We start from the raw sequence: 25034 nt of genomic DNA on the forward strand, positions 1-25034 counted from the left end.
ATACTTGCCAGCATTTTAAAGAAATACAAGTCTAGAAATGCATCCAAATAACAGCAAAGCGCAACCATACGGTGCTCTGCAGTGGTCAAAAATGATTATAACAGTGAATTTTGAAGTGATATATTCTTGAAAACTCAGAGATGTGGATTGGGACAGCTATTACAACAACACACGACCTCGGTGTTTTTTAAAAGAAGTAGGTAATTTGTCCAGGGATTTTTACGCGGGTGGTGGGAAATGGACGGCAATAAAATCAGTGACTAGCACCTGTAAATTATGGCAATACCTTCCGACCCCACGAGGAACAATTACTACTATCAGGCCAATTGTTGAAAAAAAAAAAAAATAGGGCTTCAGTCAACTCCTGCCCCACTAACGGAGCGAACTGGAATATCTTTTCCCAAATTCACCCTGTTGGGGAGGAGGGCCACAACATCATGGCCACCAACAAACCTCAGCAAAGATTGTTATTGCTCCGGCTTTGTGTCTGGATATTCGGCAGCTGTGCCACAACGGAATTAATGGTTTCGTTCTCATCTTTCTCCACCACCATTACTGAACTACAACTCAAACTAGCGCTCAACATCAACGTCATCGTTCTCTGTCGCTGTCCAGGACCATCCCTGCTCCAACTCCTTATATATTTGTGTGTTAGGACATCAAAAATGTGCAGTGTTGGGGGTACTCCAGAAACAGGGTTGAGTACCACTGTATTTGTACAAAATGAATTATTATAAATTCACCAGTAACCACCAGTACCCTATAGTTACTACTGTATGGACAAAGATATTAGTCACCATTGGATTACTTACTATTAATTTCATAAAAGTTATAGAAACAGGTATAAGTGTTAATATGGCTTGCCATAATGTACATGGTCATAGAACAGGGATGGCAAACTCAGTTCCTGAAGGGCCACTGTCCTGTAGAGTTTAGCTCCAACCTTAATTACACAACTGAACCAGCTAATCAAGGTCCTCGGGATTACTAGAATCTTCCGGGCAGGTGTTTTGGAGCTGGTTAGAGCTACATACTTTGCAGGACAGCAGGCATCGAGGAGTGGAGGTTTGAGATGTCATGGAGAAAGGTCTAAGAACAATGAAAACAGGTTCTTTAAGGCTCAAAGTGCTTGTAAGTCTTGAGCCTTTTTGGTTACAAAATATTTGGTATTTAACAAAAATAGACAAGAATATCTCAAGGAAGATGATATACTTTTGTCTATCTCTGTTAAATGCTAAATATTTGACAAATGAAAGGGCTTAAGACAATATAACAACATACACTGAGATCTTGCAGCACAAAACATTCTTAAACCAGAATCTACAAGAATGGCGCAAGGGAAATTTGTCTATTTATTTCAGTACTCTGAATAGTGAAATCTAATCTGATTCTATACCATGTTATTAAATATGACTTAATAGGCAGTTATTTTACATGCTCATTATTCGAACAAAATAAATGGAAAAACCTTCTGAAAAGTATGAAATATATAAAAAATGCATTTATAACACAAATATTTGACACATATTTCCACAAAATTTGTAAAATTTGTAAAACAAAGGTTTAAGAAAAAGCACAAAATAAACAAATTCTTCTGACCTGTCTTGGTACATAAAAATGAAATGACAATAAAGTATGGGGACGAGAGGGCGCAAAAAATAAAAAAAAATAAAGGCAAGATCCTGATAGAGAATCATCACCAGCAGTGGCGTGCACAGACCTCTGCTAGGGAAGGGGTGAAATCCCGTTCCGTGAAAGTGGTTGAAGAGTGGTCCCCCACAGTTGAAATCATGTTCCTGGAGGCACCACAACATGACCGGAAGGGCACTTTACTATTGGCGATTAAAAGGGCAGGGGCAGGGCCACTCCAGTGCACGCCACTGATCACCAGTATGTTGAATACTGCATTATGTAGGTTCTGCATTATGCATTGTTCAAGGTTGTTAAAAAACTTCAGAAATGTGCATCTCCAGCACTGAATGTTTTTGTTATAAATTTCCAGAACTCCAACTTCCTTAGAATTCTTCACTGGGAGTCTGCACTTGCTGCTGCAACTATGCCGTGTTGTCGGAGTTGGTTCCTCAAAATCTGATTCTTAGATTTCCAATCTTCCACCTTTAAAAAAAAAACATGACGAAATAAAACTGTCAATGAGAACAATACAAAAGAGAGAAATAAAGAAAGCGACAAAGACAGATAGGAAAATATGTCAAGTCACCTTTATTTACTGCATATAACTCTTTATAGGATACAGATAGTTTCAAAGCAGCTTTCAGTGATAAACAGGAGAATTATGCTTAATGATGCAAAAAGAATTCAATTAGGGAGTAAAGCAGCTCTAAAAAAGACAATACTCTCATTATTCAGCTGAAGTCAGTTCAGTGTTGATTCAGTGTAAAGTTAATAAATTATGAAGTTCAATTCAGCTATAAAGCATCTCTGCATTAAACAGTGGTGACATCATAGAGCTCCGTTCAGTTCTCATGCGATAGGGTCTATCATTACCTAACATAGATTAGGCCTAAAAATGGCTGTTTCTCCAATTCATTTTAAATAACAAATCCATTTAATACCTTTACCTATGATATTTTTATTTATTTAAAGCTGCAGTCCATAAGATTTGCTTTTGTGTCACCATCTCTGTTTGAAACATGCAATTCAACCCGAATGTTTGATTGACAGGTGATCTGACCAATCACATCGCTGAATCTGCTGTTTTTTCCTACAAAGCAGTCTGGAGAGTTAGTAGATTAACATCGGTGGACTTGAACTTGAATTCAAACAACATTTCCTTTTGTGTTCGTTCATGTTAATTTGATACTTATCAATGAACTAAAAGGAAGAGATGATCGGACGGGAGCGTCATGGCTTGTAGTACATAGCAACAGTAACTAAAAGGGGCAGTCAATTGCAGCTATTTGTGGAGTTATCATCTGTACGTGAATCCTCAGCGCAGATGAATCTAATGTTTTGAGGAGTAGGCCTATGTGCACCTTGCTGTCAGTCACCACACCAGTGTGGATACTGTACTTCAGAATTACAGATTCAAAATCTTGGAGTATATCCTAAGTAAAGCCGCGTTTCCACCCCAGGAACTAGGAACTTTGGGGTGGTACTCAGTGTGTTTCGACCCCAGGAACTAGAGACTACATGAAGTTCCAGGTAAATATTTATCCTCCAAACAGCCCTGCTCGTGAGGTACTACTTTTTCAAAGTTCAGGAACTTTCGAGGGCGGGACTTGGGCGCTGAACATGCTGATTGGTTGAGCTGACGCATCATTTTATTTCAACCGGCATTTTTAAAAGGTTATTTTAAAAGTTTTGCAAGGTTCTGCGTTCAGTATCAGTCTTGCTCTTTCTGTCTGATGGAGCACGTTCGTCTCAGCCATCTCCCAGTCAATGTGTATAGCTGATAATAACATACATTGTCATTTTAAATCTAGCTTTACAAGCTTTCAGAATACACTTTAGTATCAGTGCTCTTTTCCGCAGTTTTGTTAGCTAACACATTACAGCTGGTGGAGAGGGCAGCGTCGACATTTTTGATGCGGCAGACAAACTGCATGTCACAAAATGATTGCCATTGAAAGTGAGCACGTCACTTTCATGGCACACCAGATCGGTTTCGATAACGTCTCATGCAAACAGTCAACTAAATCGGAATGACAAAAAAGTGTGCTTGCAAATGTGGCTAGTGTCGTGCAAAAATGATTATTGTCCGTCACTTGACTTGGAGGAGCAGTCACGCTCAGTCCTACATCACCGTACTAATTTGCCTAATCTTCACTGTACTTTAGACCGCGGTGGAAACGCAGACAGTAGCAGATCTGGGGGGAAAAAGTTCCTGTAAAAAAAGTTCCTGGTACAAATTGTTCCAGGTAATTTCGGTAGAAACGGGGCTTAAATGGTTAAACGGTAGAAACGGGGCTTAAATACACACGTAAGACCTCTGTTCATCCTCGGAATACAGTTTAAGATTTAGTCCGAGGCCTTTCTGTCCTTTGATTGTAAGTGTATGCCCACTTGCTGTCCATGTCCAGAAGGTAATGAAAACATCATCAAAGTAGTCCATATGTGACATCAGTTGGTTAGTTAGACTCTTTTGAAGCGTCGACAATACATTTTGGTCCAAAAATAACAAAAAATACGACTTTATTCAGCATTGTCTTCTCTTCCGCGTTTGTTTTCAAACCTCAAATAAAGAAACAAACGGTCGTGAATCAGCAGATTGATTCATATCACCAATGTCACGTGATTTCAGAATCAAAATCACGTGATTTTGAATCATGACCGTTTGATTCTTTATTTGAGCAACACGGAAGAGAAGACGATGCTGAATAAATTCGTATTTTTTGTTATTTTTGGACCAAAATGTATTGTCGATGCTTCAAAAGAGTCTAACTAACCAACTGATGTCACATATGGACTACTTTGATGATGTTTTCATTACCTTCGGACATGGACAGCAAGTGGGCATACACTTACATTCAAAGGACAGAAAGGCCTTGGACTAAACCTAAAATATCTTAAACTGTATTCCGAGGATGAACAGAGGTCTTACGGGTATGAAACGACATTGGGGTGAGTCATTAATGAAATAAATAAAATTTTTGGGTGAACTAACCCTTTAAGTAACATATTTGCCACTTGTGGGAACAAAACCTCACAATAAATCACGCTTCCAACAGTTATTAAACCTAACGATCACTCATATAACATCAAAACGTGCAAATGATTATTATTGTTATACTTTATTCTCAAATTGTTAATGTTAACAGCATTAGCACTGCGTGACGTGTATTTAGTGTGTGTTAGCGTTACCTGTAGTTTTTAATTTCCGTACAGTCTAATCTTTTGCTTTTGACTAGGGGTGAATCTCCAGTCACTGATTATGTCATTTGGGCATTTCTGAATTACAATCTGCCATCAAAACAATATGTTTAATAACTCAAGCTGCTATGAGAAAATGCTATAAATGATCCTCTAAAGAACATGCTCCTAACGTGCATTACTGCTACCAGCCAGTCTCCTTCTTCATGTATGCAGACATGACGCAAACATGCTTGAATTTCCCACATAAATCCACCAGTACCATGCTAATTATAACACAGTATTACAAGCTTACTGCTGTGAATGGGACTAAAGAAAGGAGATTGTTTTGAATACTGGCTTAAAATTGATTTTGGGTCATTTTTAATCAAGAAAAGTTATGGACTGCAGCTTTAAATAAGTTAAAATTAATTCCAGTTCACTGCAAAATTATGGTTAAAGTTCAACTGAATTATTAGATGAACCTGAATTATTAGGATAATTTAATCTAGATTTGAATTGAGCTCTTATTTGTGCAAACCAGTAAAATACCTCTTGCCGTAACAACTGGTTATCCATCCTCAACCTCTCAAGGCTGTTCATTTCATCTCCTAAACGGCTGTTACTTTGTCGCAGCTCCTGAATGTAATCGCAGGCCTTTGATAGAATCCCACCCTTACTCTGTAACACACACAACAGTAAAATCAAATGTGATGTGGGTTGTGCGCAAACAAATTTCCATATTCTGTAATACAGGTTGAATCACTAGTTTTATTATTTTACTTTCAATCTGACAATCCGTAAACATATTGAGAACATATTTTTTACAATTTTATAAAGTGTTACATGTTTAAAACCCATAATAAAATAAACAGAGTGAAACAATCAGTCCAGTATTATATACACCGATTAGGCATAACATTATGACCACTGACAGGTGAAGCGAATAACACTGATTAATGCTGTTAATGCATTAATGCTGGTTCTGATGATTAAAAAAAAAAAAGTCAGAATACAGATACCAGGTTGCATCGCTTCTGGTTCAGGTCTTTTGTATGTGTTTCGTTAAAGAAAGAGCTGTTTTACTCAAGATACCATCAAAAGCGCAAGCAAAGATGAGCATAACAAATGACCATCAAATACAGACTATGTAAAAGTTTTTTATTTTTCTTCTTCTCACTCACTAACATTTAGATATTTAAACTGAATGAAACAACAACAATAAAAAGAACTAAGTTAGCTAGGGCTGCAACGATTCATCGAGTAACTCGAGTTAATCGAATCAAAAAAATCCTCGAGGCAAAATCATCTGCCTCGACGCTTCGCTTAGTCCATTTAACTACACACAGATATTGCAGAAAGACATTTTTTTGTGTAAGGACTCGGAGTATGAGCGGATTGCGGTTATATCCGCGGTTCAGGTGCGTAAACATCCCAAACATTGCAGGTGGATGAGAGAAATCGTTAATATGTTGATTTTAATAAAGACGCGGAACTCTCATATCACGCTAAAACACAATGAATGCGTGTCGTTCTTTAACTTTCGTTTTCAGCTCATGTCGAGATCAAAGACCGCAATGCTAGAGAGAGAGAGAGAGAGAGCGGGCGGGCATCAGCACTGGTAATATCATTTAATATCGCTGTTTTTAAATGAAGAAAACTGTGTGTTGAGCTTCAGGATGCGACGCTGAACATTTAAGCTTCATTTGCGGCAGTTCACGCGTCAGCTGAGGAGATAAGAGCAACTCCAAACACATGAACGCGATGGAGTTTGCAGCTTTGCACATGGATCGTCATTGTGATGTGTGTGAAATCTTTAATGAGACTTTATATATCCTACTTGATAATATCTTCGAAATGCACCATTAGATGTTCTCAATACTAGGCGCAACAAATATCAGAACAAGCTGTAACGCGCGCGTGTGCGTGTGTGTGTGTGTGTGCGTGTGTGTGATTAGCAGCGCTCGTGCTTTCAGAGCTCAGAGCTGCGTGCTTTCATTGATTTGTGTAATTTAAATATCACACTTTTTTAATCATATTTATAGCTACTAACTTAAAGCAAGCTGTGTTACAATGATGAATGATTAGCTCAAAAGATCAGCATGTGTGATGTACTGTAACTGAATTAAACATATCTCGCGTTTGATCACGTTCTAGCGGTTATTCCTCCGTGTGATGTATAGGTTGTCGACCCTGGTTTATGTAAATGTAATTTTGCCAAAATATTTTTTTTTGTTTTGTTTAGCAACCTACTTCAGTGTAGCTAATATGTGACGATCGGGTGCGGGTGGATGGTTTGCTTCTAACAGCTGATTCGGTGACGATAGAGCTGATCCGCACATCTCTTATTCCAAGTTAACCTGTCCAATATGTTTTGCTCCAGTAAAGGAGTAAATAAGACAGTAAATGCTTATGTCATGCCTGAGCTGAAGCTGATACATGAAAGTTAAGTTGCACAACATAAATACAATGTTTAGTTATTTATATTATTTATAGAATATTTATAGAATATTAGAATATTTATATTATATAGAATTTATAGAATATTTATATTATTTATATTGGCATTATTGTTATTTATATTACTACTATTTAGATTTATTGGTTGTAGGTTTAGTTTTAGATTGAACTATGTTTACCTTTTTAAAGTAATTTGAAATAGATTTTTATTTAATATAATATGGCAATTGTATGCATTAAAATTGTTTAGTTTCACAGTTATTAATGTATGCAATTTCAGCAATAAAACTTAATTTTTCTAAAAAGAAGACAAATTAGATGTTAATTTTAAGATACCCGTCTTATTGTCTCTTATTGCTCTTTAATAAAGAAAAAGTAATTATTATCCGATTAATCGATTAATCGATCGATTAAGTGGTAGATTAATCGATTACAAAAAGAATCGATAGCTGCAGCCCTAAAGTTAGCCGATGGTTACCTTAAAAGTCCATAGATATTGGCGTCAGTTCATGTTGCCAATTACACTTTCTCCAACAAGGTGGATGCAACGAGACCTGCTTTCTTAAAGCCTATCCAATAAAACTTGCTTCTAAAATTATAAACACATACCTGTCCAGTTTTAGTGGCATCAATAGTGCAGTCTGGAATTGTTTTTGAGAGCTGAACGATCCAGTTGTTAATTTTGTCTCTACGCCTTCGCTCAACTGTAAAGTGGTTTGAAAACAATCACTCACAAATATCCTACACAACTAAATGCATGTAATTTTCAAACATTTTTCAATTGGAAACCTTTACCTTCATTGTGCTGAGCTCGCCTTTTCTCATCTCTTGAAGTTCTTGGCCCCTCTGACTTACTGCAAATATTTAAAAAGTGTGTTACAACAGTTTTTTTTCTTTGGGACTATATGCAAAATGTCTAGGAAGAAACACAATGAGTTGTATTAGCAACATTTCAAAGTTGAAATTACAACAACTTCCATTACTACACAGCTATCCATTACTTAATTTGTGTACGGGTGAATTAAGACATTTTAAGAGCAGCAGGCACGGTCTACACTATATTGTTAACATTTAATATAAAATAGAATCATGGCATGCATACACTGACATCAAAATAATAGATTGAGTGTTTTATTTCTATATTATTTGTTTATGGTCACTAAAAACAGAATACAAATAAAGATAGCAAAACAGCAATAACTGAAAAGAGAGATGTAATAAAGACTGAGTGCTTTTAAGAGGCTTGAAAAGGCAACATTACGCATGGTAAGGTTGTGTACGAGGTGCAATAGACCTCTGGTTGGCTCCAGTAAGGACCTCCTGCGGAGACATCATAACATACAACTGACCTAAAGCAGGAGCAAAAAACTAATAAATATTAACAAAATCCAGGCTGCTTTGCAACAGAACTGTTGCATCGTTGTATATTCATCCAGATAATAGAAATTGAAAGTCATTATCTATGCTGAAAAGGGTTTAAGATGTACCTGCAGGAGCACTCTGACTAAGAAGAGCATCTGAGGCCTGAACACCAGTCACCATTGTGCCTGCTGCAGCGTCTGAGATAGTAGCAGGGTAATACGTATAATGGGTTTCTGTGCCATCTCCATCTAAGCCTTCTGCCTGAGAGAAAACAGCCTGGAAAACATATTTAAATAATACTGAAATTAGTTGTGATCAGATTTGTTTCAATTGTCTATTTCAAGTAAAAAAATAAGAGTGTTTCTACCTGTGTAACAGGCTGTGTTGTAGCTGGAAAACCAGTAAGTACACTAACAGCTGTTGCACCGTCGGCTTGTGCTTCCAGCTGTCCATCTGCGACCTGGATTACTCTATATGTAACCTGAAGAAAATTAAGACGGTGAATTATGTTATGAAATACAATCTTTCAGAACTACACTTGTCTGTAGATACTAGCTAAGGTGCAAAAAGAGAAATCATTGCTAAATCTTTCTGAATTATACATCAGAAAGAACACTCAATGGGAAGAATTTAGGTTGGTTTAAACCTGGTATTAACATCCGTCTGGGATGGACAGCAGCTGCAGCACTACCGGTATATACATTTGTAAAAAAAATTCTCCAAAAGCACTCAAAAAGTCATTTCTGTGATATATATGCAAGCAAATGTGTGTCTGTCTTTCTTGACTGAACACTTGACCGAGATGAATGTCACTACCAGGTGAAAACTGGTCCTAGTTTCTCACTCAGGTTTAAATATAACCCTTCCTCCCCATCTCCTACCTGCCCCGAGGGAGGGTACAGCTCCCCTACCTGCCCCCCAGCTCCCTCTGTCTTGAAGAGGTATTTAATCGGCTGCTCCGAGGAAAACGTAGAAGCAGACTGAATAGTTGTGATTGCTGATGGGTCCTCTGCAGTAGCAACTGCCCCTGAGAGAAAACACACACACACAGACACACACAAACATTCTGTGAATTGAGGGGATTTTCAATTCTCAAAAGCATTTTTAAAACTGTCATTACTGCATTGCTTAATGTGATAATACCTTCTTCAATGACTGGAACATTGACATCAGGTTCAGAACTTTTCTGTTGTCTGAAAAAAATATTTTAAAACCCAGTGTAGTTAAAACAGTGTCATTCTAAATGTTATAGAGAAAACATTCAGATAAATTATGATCAGTGACAGTAACACTTGCAACTAACCCTTTCATATCCAGTCAGTATGAAGTGACTTTACTTCCTGTTGACTGATCAAATCTGTAATGAAGAAAAAATAACTATTTGAACGTTAGCCACATATTGGATGGATGGATGGATGGATAGATCGATAACCGTTATTAACAAAGATGGCCAACAGGAGTCACTCCTTTCATTAGTACCCTGGCTGTGTATTAGAAGGTAAATATTTCAATATAAAATACATCAATATTATATTGCAGGCAATATGCCATCAAAACATCTGTATCTACAGAGATGTATAAGCCAAATCAATGGAGGTTATAGACTAAGAACAGCTAGCTAGCTCCTACCAGAGCTATCTGGGGAGCTTTGACAAATAACGAAGCATATTTTATACGAGTCACGTACGAGAGTGGATAATTTTCATCTACATACAGCCGTCATAAAATTGGTGTTGAATTTAGCACAAGAAACGTTGGGTTTTATTTAAATCTCACCGTTTACTGTTCTCGTGTCGTCTTGTTTACAAGAGGAGCAACCGGGCGGTTCGGCTTCTGCGCATGCGCATAATCAGCTTTTGCAGGACATCAGTGAGTCGATTGTTGTTACACTGTTCTGTTCTGTGCTACGGAACTTGAACTGGTCAGAGTTGTACAATTTTATTTGCACATTGAGTCTGTTTCTGTAACAATTTAATTCAGTAAACCTGTCTTCGTGGGCAAGTAAACTATTCGACCTTTTTAATGTGTTTCTGTTTGAATTCTTGTGCAACTTAAGTCTGATATAAGAAAAAAATAACTTTAGCTCTGAAGAAAACACTATCGCCCAGGGTGCTATCCTATATTATGATTATGACTAGCCTAGAGTATGACATATTATGCAGAGAAGTAATTTAGCTTATTTTACGGTCGTATTGTCAAGTTTATCTAAAATAAAATAAAATTTAAAAAAGGCTGAATGGCGCCCGGATTCGATCGAGTGTAGGGAGGAACTAGCCTGGCTGGCTGCGCCCTCCTACGTACTTCTGCAAAAAAAATAAAAAAAATAATAATTCAGTAACGTTACTTAATTTTACAGACAGTAGCAAATTAAATGTAGGCTACGAGTCTGCTAGGACAAGGCTAGGGAGAAACGACCATTATCGATATCTTTTAGAAATAACTCCTATGCCAGCGACTTATTACTGTTTCGTTGTGTGGAAAGCATGATATGTAATCTATATATGATATGAAAAGCAAATATCTAATCATACTTTTTTATTGCTTAAAATGCCATTAAATATAAAGTTTTATTATTTTACTTTTTTAATCTGACAGTCCATAAATAGGCTATTGAGAATACTATTGTAAAAATATGAATTGTAACATGATTAAAAACCCATGATAAAATAAACATAGAGTGAAACAATCAGTCCAGTATTAATACACCGAATAGGCATAACATTATGACAGGTGAAGTGGATAACACTAATTAATGCTGTGTTACTGCATTAATGCTGGTTCTGATAAAAAAAAAAAAATTATTAAAAAAAATGGTCAGAATACACATAACTGAACATATTGTGATTGCATCGCAGTTTGTTGCATATGGGGCTACAGCCGTAGTCAGGGTTCCCATGCTGACTCCTGTCCACCTGTGGCTTGCTTGGGGAACACATGGCATCAGGAAGAAGGCAAGCCGGCGGGGGTGGTGTAATGTTATTTTGAAACTTACCACATTGTTGCAGACCATGAGCACCCTTTCATGGAAATGGTATTCCCTGGAGGCTGTGGTCTTTTTCAGCAGGCAATGAGATAAAATATTTGTTTGTGCATTATTGCTAGCATGCTTTTAGAGATTAATCATTAACAATAGTTAATTGAAGATAATGTTATTTTATGAGATTATTTATGCATTAAGACTATATGTACTTTCTGTTGGGGATTAGATGGTGACCAGAGTAACAGCCAGAGGGTGTTGTATGTAGGTATAACAGATCCATATGAGAAAGTGTTTTACTTAGAAAAAATGGTTCAGGAATGGTTTGAGGAGCACGAGTTTGAGGTGTTGACTTAGCCTACAAATTCCCCAGATCTCAATCCAATTGAGCATCTGTGCTGAACAAACAAGTCCGATCCATGGAGGCCCCACCTCGAAACATACCGGCCATCCCTTTGCCAGCCTTTCGCCATATCCTCCTCCTCCTCCTCTCCCAATGTTTTTGGGGCATGGTTGCAGCTCCTGGGAGGGGGTGTCCGAAAACTGGAAAATGCTGCCTTCGACGGGCACATTTCAAGGTAAGAAGGCATCAATGCATGTCCAAATCCAATGTTAGCTTCAATTCCTGTTTCCTAAGATCCTTTCATCTGATTGATTTTTGAAAGCAGCATGTATACTTTGCTGCCTTTGATATCCCACAATCCTATGCGTTCCATTTGCTGGCAGATGAGCTAGAAAAAGAAAGATGGAGTCTGGAATTTGTGGTTGTGGGTCAGTTTTTTACCAACGTTTTCCACTTCTGAAGTAATTTCTCAAAGTTTTATGACAGTCAGTTACAGTTTACATGAATCAGTTTATTGTGTACAAGCATATTGGTCTTTTGAATAAATGTTATTTGGTGTTATATCGCTAGTAAATGTAAGTGTATATCTATAAATTGTTATTATTGTTATAATACATTATTAAAAAAAATGTTTTTCCTTCGGTATGGTATAACATACGGGTTGTATTTTTTAACATTTTATTGTAGTTGTAAAAGAAGGAAAGAAAGAAAGGCACACAGCAGTCATAAATCATTACAATACTGGCCTGGCAATGATAGACAGAATACTTAACTTTTAATTTCATTGAACAACATACAATATAACTCAAGACATTTTCTCTTTAGTCGTTAAAATGCATAATATCAGCATCATTTTCATGAATGCAGTAACAGACAATTGAATATAACAACTGAATATAACACTGATTTTTATTTTATTTTTATTATATACTTTTATGTATTTAATGTGTATTTAACCAGGAAAATGTGAAAACATTAAGGGTAAAACCTGTGAGGATTGTGCCTAATTTCGGCACTAAAAATACATGATACATAACTGAAGATGTGGTGACATTGAAATATGTTCATTGCTTTCAGAAAAAAATGTCTCATGATTCATGCATACAGTTTGACATTGCTAGTGTATATATATATATATATATATATATATATATATATATATATATATATATATATATATATATATATAAAGAGCATGATAAGTGTTTAAGACCCAGGGCCATAAACACAAAGACTGTAATATGGACAATGAACCAATAAAACCAAGTGGTTGCTTGTTCCTAATAAGTTAAAGTATAATCTGCTTTACACTATTTATTTTGGTTATGTGAGTTTATGTAATTTATATTCCATTCCACAATGTTTCCTTTGTACACTCCACACTTATGAGTATATGTTTTGAGTGGAGAAAATTACTTTACAGGTAAGTTTCTAGGAAGAAAAAAAATGCTATTGACAACAGCAGTCTTGAGACATGTAGGAATGTTCCACCTGAGGGACACTTCTTTGGTTTCTCTGGAAGTAAAAAGAAGGCTGTTAAAGTGTGAAGAAAAATGCACTGATAACCAAGCCTTTAAATCACCTACATTTGCATACATAATCATCTATAGCATGAATTTCATGTTTGAAATGCTTTTTAACTTTTTTGCAGGATAACAACAATATAGCATTCTGTTTGTCAGAATTATCACCCCCCCCCCCCCCCCCAGTGAAATTAATGTAGAATGTCAGTGTATCTTTCACATAGTTTTGGAACTTATTAACTATTCTTTGATCAATTTTAATGAGAACAAAAATCATTTATTTTGAGATTAAGTAAACTGCCACTAACCTGGGCCATTGTGTTTCACAATCAGTGTTTTCTTTTCTTTACTTGTTTTCCGTGACAGATGGCATGCGTAAATCTTGGTCTTGTTTTGGTAAATTATGGCATGATCTTTGATAATAAATCGACATATTCCAGTTGTAGCATTTAAGTATGAAACATTGCTGTTTACCTTTGTCCAGTCTGAGCTGGCAATTAGCACTGTGTTTCCCTCAACATCATACAAGTCACAATTAAAGGGTGTGAGGCTGGAGTCACAAGATGGGTAAGAACAATACATGATTAGGCTTTGGTTTTTGCTGACACATGCTGTGAAGTTTCCAAAATCTGGTTTCTTTAGAGAATAGACAGCTGAGGAAGAAAATAAAAAGTCTTAGGTGTATTATGTATACGTAGATATAACACTTTACAATAAGGTTGTATTAGATAACATTAGATAATGTTTTAGTTAACATGAACTATGATCAATGCCTGTAGCTTTACTGTTTTTGTAAGGTTATCTTACTGTAGGCTACATATTTACATTTGTTTACGCAGCAGCTGACACACACTAAGGATGGACGTTTCTAAAAAAGTCTGTAGTGTCTGAAAAAAGTCTGTAGTGTACCGTATCAAGGCAATAATTTGGGCTGTTGGTAAACATAATTCTACAGAAGAAACCATGTTTATACTAGGGCTGTTTCGAATGCCATTTTTTGAGCTTCGAAGCTTAGGTGGCAATCAATATCGAATATTCGAAGCTTCGGTGGGTGGGGCTAAATATATAATAATAGTGTCGGTTTGTATTTGTATCATCTTTCATGACTTCACGTTTCACTCTTCGGCATCGTAAATGTGTTGTGGCAGACCCAGTGGAGTGCAGTGTTGCATTTGGTGCAATATGATCAGGTGGCACACATTCTTTAAATATTAATAAACATTTAATAATCTTTTAAATAAAACAGTTTCCGGTACGCAGTGCACGGGCAGGTTTATGCTCCGAAAACGGACAGTGCACAAGTGATACAAAACACAAAGTCTGTTGAGAGCAAGAACTTTAATAAGGTATTAATAACGAACCTTTCTTTAAAACAAATGAATCCCAAAACAGAAATTAAATTAGTAACACACAGTGATTTCAATGAACTGTAATAAATAAAGAACACGGTAGCATGCTTATAAACAGTTGAATAAGAATAAATGAATTGTTTTTAAAATGACACAAAATGTAATATCTATTACAATTAGTTTTATTCTATATAAGGGATTTATTTTGTCTTATTCTGACTTTTTGTTAATTTAAATCTTTAAAATGTGCGATGCTTTTATTGAAAGCATGTTGCGGTGTTTTTTTTTAATTTATTATTATTATTTCAAGCATGAGTGAGAATGAGTCCGCGACGGAAGTCACGTGTTGAAAAAAAAAAACCCGAATATTCGAATCTCAAAACTGAAAATCGAATGCCACCTCATCGAACGAATATTCGAATATTCGATTATTCTAGTACAGCCCTAGTTTATACCCACTTTACTATCAACAAAGGATTTATCATGGATTTTGTGACCCTTAAGGGGGTTGCACACCGGACGCGGAGCTCGGCGGCGCGCCACGCAGCGTCTCAGGTATCGCACACCGGACGCGCACATTTTAAAAGGCTACGTTTATTATACATTTCCCCAAAATATGTTTAGACTTTATTCAAGCTGTTGAACTCAGAATGTAAAACAAATGTGTCTTGTAGCAAAGGTTGAAATCAGTATACCTTAACGATAATATACTTTTAATATAAAGCCTTGAAATGTGGCGCGGCAGGATTTAGAACAACTTCCTGAGTCGCCGCGGACAGGCGCCGAATGCCGCCACCGGTGTGCGTACACTCGTTGAAAACAATGTGTTCGAATTTTAAAGACGTGGCACGCCGCCGAGCTCCGCGTCCGGAGTGCGACCCCCTTTACTGTAAAGTGTACAGTTTTTCAATATTACCTGATTTTTACTGTAGACTTTTATTAACATGACTTTCCATTAACAATGCATTTGTTAATGGTTTTTGTGAACCTTATTATAAAGTTTACACTATTTCAACATTAACTGTGTTAACATTTGTAGGTTTATTACAAAGCAGTAAATAATAAATGCTTTGTTAATGGCAAGTCAAAGAGTCTAGTAAAACATCAGGTAATGTTAAAATGGTGTACACTTACAATAAGGGTAAAAAATGAATGGATGCTTTTTTTTACTGTAAGTAATGATAGTAAAATGTGTATAATCATGGTTTCCATGTTATAATTATGTAACAGCCCAAATCAATGCCTTATTATTAAAGAATGTTGATAAGGTACACAACAACTCTTTACCTTGAGAGGTGAGTTAGATATGTTCATTCTTAGTATGTGTCAACCACAGATATGTATACGTAGATACCTCATTAGCGACTGTTTCTATGGGCCGCTATACGTTAGCCGTCCGCCATTTTAGAACGGTCAAAGCCGGTCGCGAACGCGCATTGTGACCATTCAAATGTCACACTGCACACGCAAGCTATGGTTGACAGGGTAGAAGCAGTGCATATGGAGCAGGAGCCGTGGGTGACCAACGCTCGTCCGTTGTGCATTCTGGCAGCGCTTGCCTCACTGATCACTTGCACCTGAAACGTGTAACACAGACTATAATATCGTCTATTCTGTCACATTTGCCGGTGTTTTCCCCCGAGATGTGCTTTGATTCATGACGGGCAGCATATATCTGCTGCAAATGCAACATTCCCAAACACACATGCATATAATATGCTGTATATAAGTTGTTCACTTGATAAAATGTAACAAAGTTAAGATACACTTAGTTTAATCATTTAAACAGGCCTTGGAAGTTTGGGCAAAATCTTCTGGCAGTAACGTGTTTTCATGTATTTTATTATTTATTTCAAAGCGCTGGATGAGGTGATTGTGAAACACACGGAACACTGCACTATATGATTTTATGGTGAAATCGGTTATCTTTCATGTTTATAAGAACTATGCACCGTGGCTTTAATGCAACGCGAGCATCGTGGCAAAAATACTAGACAACAGACTCGCTGACAGAAGGGCTTGTAGAACAGCAAAAATATGTCAGTTTCTCTTCTTTAAATACTCTTACATTTAGTTTGATTTAAAGGTCCCATTCTTTGCGCGTATTGGAAGCTTTGATTATGTTTACAGTGTGCAATATAATATGAGTTCATGTTTCACGTGTAAAAAAACAGTATTTTTCACACAATTTACTTATCTGTACAGCGCTGTTTTCTCTGTCCTAAATATGGCCTGATGATTTCCTTGTTCTATGAAGTCCCCCCAGATAGCAAGCACAGCTGGGCCGTTTCCGTCTGAAATGCGCCACTGTTGGCTCACTGTCGGCATCGGTGAAATGATAATGGGCCAAACCCGTGCCAACTGTTTTTTACACATCTGACTGACTGACGGCTTTTTCTTTATGGGCCAGCATCGGCTGAAGGCAGTTGTACCCGCGTTGGCTGACCGACGGCTTTTTCTTTATGGGCCAGCATCGGCTGAACACAGTTGTACCCGCGTTGGCTGACCGACGGCTTTTTCTTTATGGGCCAGCATCGGTTGAATGCAGGTTGTACCCGCGTTGGCTGACCGATGGCTTTTTCTATATGGGCCAGCGTCGGCTGAACGCAGTTGTACTGGTGTCAGGTTCAACCGGTTCATACTCACTGTAGCGACGTGTATTTACCTTTGGCCCAAGTTAGTTTTGTCACAGGCGGGCCACTACAGGAATTAAGAAACTCAGCCGTGTGTGAAAAAGTTTTGGGCGGTTAAATCCTGAGGAGGATCCTGCAACGTAGACCATTTCGTTTTTGACAGGATCATTTCAGCTGAAAAGACCGCGCTTTTTCCTGGCCGCCAGGCGGGAAAGCATAGTCAAATGAGACAGGCCCGAAGTCCTCGGAGTCGGACGCTGTCGTAAGCCAAGTGTAGGCCAGGCCGAAAGAAACGGTATCACGTGCTTCCCGGCTGGGGATCAATAGTTTGTGCGCGCATACAAGCGAAAAAACTTCGCTAAGCGCGCGCGCTCGGGAGAGGGAGTAGGCCACGCATTTTCCTGGCCACCAGGCGGGAAAGCATAGTCAAACGAGACAGGCCCGAAATCCTCATAGTCGGAGGCTGTCGTAAGCAAAGTGTAAGCCAGGCCGAAAGAAATGGTCTACGTGCTTCCGGGCTGGGGATAATAGTTTTGTGCGCGCATACAAGCGGAAAAACTTTGCTAAGCACGCATGCTCAGGAGAGGGAGTGAGAGAAGGGAATAGCCCGCTCACACTCGATGTCCTAGAGCTAAACATCCAAACCCCCCAGGCCGTGGTCGAGGGAGGCCTAGTCGCCTCGGGCGCGCGGCGGGGGAATCAAACGTTTTTTATTGAAATACCTCTTCAAGAGGGAGTACATAGCGATATTCGCATTTCGAAGTGCCCTGAGCCGCCTCACGCACGTGGGCAGGCCCATATACATAAATATATAAAATAATATATGATGTATCACTTACCATGCAGGTCATCGCTCGAGTAGAGCGAGTGTACGGCGGGGCAACGACGAAACTCCATCATATACTTCACCAGTTGGGAGAACAAAGTTCCACCATCCATGGTCATTGAAGTATTGAAGGAGAAAGATGCTTAAATCCAGTTTTTAAGGGTCAGATAAATCACAGGAAGGGAGTGATGCTACCGCTTCGTGAAAGGCAGAGAAATCTGGGGAGAAGATGGCGCGCCAGTATAGCTCAAAGGTGATGAGCTAGAAGGGTGGCGCTGAGCCATCAGCCAATGAATTGGCGTGATTCTAAAAGGGCTTTAGACAATAGGCACGCCCAGGGGCGTATCCCAATATGCGTCATTCGCAGCGTCGAGTGAACCTATGAAAGAGAACAGTAAATCTACAGGCATTGATCATTGTTAGTTCATGTTAACTAAGGCATCAACTAAAATTAACTATTTCCACTGTTAACATGATACATTAATATATTCAAGTTAATATAAACTAATGCTGAACAGAGGTGTTGCTAGTTCATTTTAACTAATGCAATAACTAATGTTAACTAATACAACCTTACTGTAAAATGTTAGCCTATATATATTAATATTTATGTATAGATTTGAATGTGCAGATATCTGGATTGTAAATTGTGTTAGTGTTATAATTCATTGAAAGTAAAATGATCCAGAAATTAATACAACAAATAAATAAAAGTAATGACAAACAATGTAAGTGTATAAGACAAATGGGTGATTTAAAAACTTTAACCTTGAAGATTAAAAAACGTATATAAAAATCTCATTAAGGGCACATCGTAAACTTACTGGTAAATATGCTGCCAAAGGTTCACACCAAAACAATTTCAAGAAAGCGTAACGCAAGTGTCATTAGAATTTTTTACATTGCAAAATTTTGAGATTATAAGGGGGCTTCTGTGATTCTTACCTGAGAACAGGAGGACAGTGAAGGTCACTTCAATATTCAAATGGTTCTCTGTGCAAGACAATAAAAGCAAATATTTCATATATTTATATCATACAACTAAAACTTAACAACAAAGATGATAACATCAAAGTCGTCTGTTGAAACTTTCTCCTTAAAAAAAAACCTGTAAAGAACTGGCAGCAAGTTACTGTTAAATTTACTTTCTCTTACTGTAGGTGAAATTTACAGTTGCCTACTGTTTTTTTCTCTCCAAATTTAAAAACAAATGTTTGCATATTTACAGTATTAATCTTTATTTTTACAGAACCACTCACAACTTAAATTAAGTAGACCTACTTGTACATAAATATAGCAACCATTAAAGCCAATTTGTTAAATTTACAAAATATAGTACAGAATTTGCAGATTTACAGTATTAGTTATTGTACATAACACATTATATGTCAAGTTACTTCAGTTATAGGAAATACAAGCTTAATATATCATTTAGAATATGCAAAAATATCTACATTAAAAGACCATTATCATTATATTTTTATACTGTAACATTGCAGTTATTATTTTATACATGTAAAATTACATTTTATCCAAAGCAACTTACAAATTAAGGAAGCAGTGCAGTGACAATTTCTAGTTAGTCTGTTTTTTTGTTTTTTTTTCAAGTATAGCATAAAGTTGTTTCTACACTTCACAGCAAAATTATGTGAAAAGCATTGATGGTTAGTGATTGTTTATTTGCTCTTCACAAGAGGTTTTTGCAGTGTAAACTACAAATATGCTATTGTGTAAGTGTCGGGGTTTGGGTGATGAAAGGAGCGAGTACTCAGATGCAGAATTCAAGGGTCTTTTATTAATTGTACAAAATAAAACAAAACAAACAAAAACTACTCTGTGGGGTAAAACAAGACTTGGCGACGAGACACATGAAGGTATCTTAGACGACGAACTAGCACAGGACTGCAATCACAGGGTTAATAAATAGGAAGCAAACAAAAGAGGGCTAAGAGGGAAGACAGGTGGAACAAATGAACCATTAATCAGATAAAAAGATGGGCAGTTAGACAATAGACAGGAGAGCACATGGCACAAGGAAACATGTCACAAGCCATGTGCTCAGACCAAACATGACACAAACAGTATTCCAGGGGGGTATTCCATAAAGCAGGGGCCTGTTTCAGAAAGGAGGTTAAGTGAAAACTCTGAAATGCAGGGAACTCTGGGTTTTCCGTTTCAGAATGGGGGTATATATGTTAAACCCAAGAAAACAGGGTAAGTCAACTCAGAGTTCAAGTTTGAACTTAGAGTTGGTTGAACCTCCTTACTGAAACAGGCACCAGGTTATGTGACATACCTGGGTATGTTTAGGAATAAGTAAGTGGATAACCTCAACTTTCGGTTCCAAAAACTTGAGGTAACTGAGGTAACTTTCAGGGTATGTAAGTAGCAATAACAACTCACTCTCTGAACATAACCTTTGTCGATAACAAATAATAGTATCCCTATACTCAGTAAATAAAGATTACTTATTAAACAAGTAGGTTGGAAAAAAAGATTGCACAACCAAATAAGTGGCGATGTGCACTAAGTAGGTTATGTAAATCGCCATTAAACAAAAGAAAAAGAGGAAGTAGAATGGCATGCTTCTCTTAGTGTCTGATTCCATGGTAAATCATCATGAGACTGTCTTGTGTGTTAACCATATAGACTGTAAAAAAATACAGGGAACAAGGAACATACTTTTGAGTTGGCTAAACTTACTCCTGGACGCATTTTTTGAACTAACATACCTCGAGTAAGTAAGGTTTGGGTTAATCAACAGAAAGTTCAAGTGATGGTAAGTTAACCTACTTTCTGGAATAGGGTGAAGTCAGGGTGATTGGGACACTTTTTCCAAGTAATCTCATGTTAAAAAGTGTCCAGATAACCGTGAATTCACCTTACCCCCAAGAAGTGTCAGGGCTCTGACATAAAACCAAGAATAAAGTAAAACTGCCAGCAGCATTTATCGGGATTCAAGCAGATTAAGTCCTTTAAAGGTCCCGTTCTTCGTGTGTTTTTGAAGCTTTGATTATGTTTACAGTGTGCAATATAACATGAGTTCATGTTTTCGCGTGTAAAAAAACACAGTATTTTTCACACAATTTACTTATCTGTACACCGCTGTTTCCTCTGTCCTAAAAACGGCCTGATGATTTCCTTGTTTTATGAAGTCCCTCCTTCAGAAATACGTAACGAGTTCTGATTGGGCCATTGCTTCCCGTGTTGTGATTGGACAGCAGCTTAGCGCATTTTGCCCGGAAAGGTACAAACAGGGGAGATGCAAGAACTGAATGCACACTCTTCTCCACGTGGGAGAGCAACAAGTCCACACCCCATATTTTGCGTGTTCTTGTGGGCGGAGGGTTAGTCAACAAACGGTTCTAGTGACGTCATTCCTGAAGGAAGTGCAGGGGTGTAGTCCAAACCAGCCGTTCGCTGTAGGCTTTGAAAGGGAACTTCTGTTAAATAAAATATCTCGCTTGGCATTGAACTTTGAGCTTTATAATTTTACAGGTATTATTTATGCTCTAACAGCAACATTACACACTAACTAAAGTTTGAAAGATGAAATCACGAAGAACGGGACCTTTAAGACATTGGTAAAAATATATGTTTTATTTAGCAAACATGTCAAACCAATAGTGATTTGGTTTGACATGTTGACAACAAAAGACCATAAGAGATTCAGTCAAGAATAATTTTGTACAGACATATGTTGGATTGATGTATGTAAGGAAGATCATTATGATAATACATTGTCAGCATTTGAAGAATTATTTTACCCTCTGGGTGGACAAACATGCACCTATGAAAATATGTTAGTGAAGAATGTTAGGGCACCATGGATTGATAATGAGTTATAAACAGCTAAAACGATTTGGTTTAGAGAGATGTGGCAAAGGGTGCACAAAATAGATTTTTTTAAGACAAGAAATGTTGTTTGGATAACCCATCTACTCGATAACCAGTGGTGGAGGAAGTACTGAATCTCAGTCATATTTAGCCATATTTACTTAAGTTAAAGTAAAAAAGTTCTTGATTTTAAATGTACTTTTAGTATTAAAAGTAAAAGTACTTGTGTAACAATTTATTCTTTTAATGTCTATATTCTAATAATTAAAAAGAAGAAAAGTATGGGCTGTGGCATTTTAGTGCAACTCTCATTGCATGAATTCACATGTTAATTCGCAGATGTGCAAAATTTGTCCGTGACTTCACATTTTTGATACAGATGTGTGACTGCGTTTTGCACCATATGCACTGCAGGAACTGTAGCAAAAATGTGAGCATATGTGTTTCTTCATGTGTGATTCGTAGAATAGGATTTGTGCACCTGCAGTGAAGAATGTGTAAAGGTGTAACTGTTGTGTTGTGTTTGTAAGAGAGAAAAAAAGCTTAAAAAAGTTTAAAACTCCTAAAATATTTTTTTCTGTGACTTCAAATTTATTGATACACGTGTGGATATGCTCTACAGATACAAATTTCACTCTAACACATGTTCAGTTGTTTTGCACCAAATATACCTTCATATCAAAATGGCCAACAGACCAGTGAACACCCGTTTCTTGTTTCTTGCCTATTGGATTGTCTAGTGCCTTATTGAATTACTTGCCTGTTCCGTGGCATTGCCTGTCTTTCCTGCCTGGTTTGCCTGTTTGGACTGCCTGCGTTTTGACTTTGCTGTACTTTTGACTAGGATTGTGGATTACCCTTTCAATAAAGCTGCATTTGGATCCTCAGCCTTCACGTTTCAGAGCAGTACGTTATACATACATTATTAAAATCAAAAGATGTTTTTGTTAACACTGTAAACTAACATGAACAAACAATGCACTATTGTATTTTTATTAACTAACCTTAACAAAGATGATTAAGTAGGCTATAATGTAGCAAATATTTTGTTTAGTGTTAGTTCATGTTAATACATTATAATAATGAAACCGTTTTGCAGTGTGCAATGTTGCAATGTTTACCTAAAGCTGCAAGCACAACAGCAAATTGTCTTGGAAAATCAAGCTGATATTAGCTAACAACACCAGTCATTTAGCGTGCTACAGAGACATCAATATAATTTCAATGCAACAGTGTTTTAAGAACTGTACCAAACCCTGTAATCGGGAATAATGTAATTATTCAGAAATAGTTGTCACAGCTGGCGCCTTTATCAATGAAACAAGTGAATGAAAAATAGTTATAGTTCCAATATCCACAATATTGCAATTGCAAATGTATTTTGTCTGACAACAAGCAAAGTAAAAGGGAACTCACCTATTAACAGTATGAGGGGCAAATCCATGTGGCTTAGGCCTACTGTATCCAAAATTCTTCTGAGCAATAAATACGGTAAAATGCAGTTATATTTTGTCTACGTCAATTCACCAAAATAAAATATGTGGAAAAAACAAATAAATTGGAGGATTGTACTACTTTTGAACTTGAAGTGAACAGTATACTGTTGAAATTTAGCTGTAAACTACAGCAATTTTTACCCGTGCTGTAAACTGCTATCTAGTGTTAGTCATCTATCTAAACTGTTTTCATACGGGCACAATGGCAACGGGGTTTTTGGTTCACAATTTTCAGTAAAAAAGCTCAACAGGTGGAAGACTAAAATATTAAAGACGAGTCTAAAGCTCTTACCTTTGAACATCGTTGCTTGAATATATTTGCGGTTGGATGAATAATCCTTGTATTTCAGCTTTTTGAGATTGAGAGAAACACTGTGGGCAGAGTTCAAATGAGAGCAATCGAATGAGATATCATGAAGCATTCATTTGTGTGTGTGCGCGCGCGCTGGGGCGTGGAGTCCATTTCCAGATGCAGTTTATTACATTGCATATTACGAGGAAACCATTAGGCCTACTCAGAAAGAAAAGTAGAAAAAAGAATAACAGTAACAATTATGAATACACCCAAATCCAATATATCCCATTAATAACCTTTTAACCCATTGGTGCCCATTTTTTCCTGAATGCTTTCATGCATAAAGTAGTGTTAATAGTGCCCTATATGTGAACATGTTCTGCATTTATTTTTCCCAGGGTTTTGTTTTCTTCTTCTTTATTTTCTTTCTTGAAAATAATATTTGAATGTGTGGCCAACTTTGCCTTTAGGCAATATGTTGTATATGCACCTCTTCAATGTTAAATTTAGGAGTTAACATTTGGCATCTAACTCAAAATAACAGATCATCATTCTTTATCCATAAACAAATGTATTATGTAAAGTCGAAGAACAGTCAATGCGAACCCAAAAAGCTGCCTCTTACTTATAATTTCTTAATATGCAAACACAACAAACAACAAATCTATTTATCTTAAAGTGGTGGAACATAGATTACATAAAAATAAATAAATAAACAACTACAAATAAATAGGCCCATTTCAAATGGCAGACTGTAGTAGATGATTTCATATAATAATGTAAATGTAAACTCATTACTCGTCTGAATTTCCACATTATAATGGAATCATAAGCTACTAGACATAACAAGAATTAGGGTCTTTAACAGATTAGAATGAAATGCATTCAAATCGAATTAAGGGACCTCAATATTTTGCCCCTTACAAGACACAATAACATACAAGGGAGAAAACGATAATGTATTCTACAGCAGTATCTCATGCTTTATCTCTTTATCTTTCCATTCTTGTTTTTGTGTGATTGCTGAAATTTAGAAACTGCTGCTGTCACTTGAAAACTGGAAGGCCCATCCCCTCATGGACAGCAGTCATGGGACGGTTGGACAGTAGAGCTCTGGAACTCCT

At 37.1% G+C, this 25034-nt stretch overlaps 1 protein-coding gene across 4 annotated transcripts; it reads right to left on the reverse strand.

The window, feature by feature from the left end:
- Positions 1-1331: 1331 nt before the first annotated feature.
- usf1 (upstream transcription factor 1) lies at positions 1332-10510 on the reverse strand. 4 transcript variants are annotated; one of them, XM_067450882.1, is made up of 11 exons: positions 10408-10510; positions 9935-9988; positions 9775-9824; positions 9543-9658; positions 8999-9112; positions 8757-8907; positions 8564-8618; positions 8065-8123; positions 7879-7973; positions 5362-5490; positions 1332-2115 (listed from the first exon to the last, which is right to left on the reverse strand). In XM_067450882.1, the coding sequence occupies exons 2-11, from the start codon at positions 9940-9942 to the stop codon at positions 2026-2028; spliced, it is 867 nt and encodes a 288-aa protein (XP_067306983.1). In that variant the 5' UTR covers positions 9943-9988; positions 10408-10510; the 3' UTR covers positions 1332-2025. The 4 variants fall into 4 exon arrangements, with proteins under 4 accessions (XP_067306983.1, XP_067306981.1, XP_067306982.1 ...); XM_067450880.1 differs by having other exon boundaries at positions 8531-8618; XM_067450881.1 differs by having other exon boundaries at positions 9513-9658.
- Positions 10511-25034: the final 14524 nt, after the last annotated feature.

This window comes from Pseudorasbora parva, chromosome 8, assembly GCF_024679245.1.
Source record: "Pseudorasbora parva isolate DD20220531a chromosome 8, ASM2467924v1, whole genome shotgun sequence".
NCBI lineage: Eukaryota > Metazoa > Chordata > Actinopteri > Cypriniformes > Gobionidae > Pseudorasbora > Pseudorasbora parva.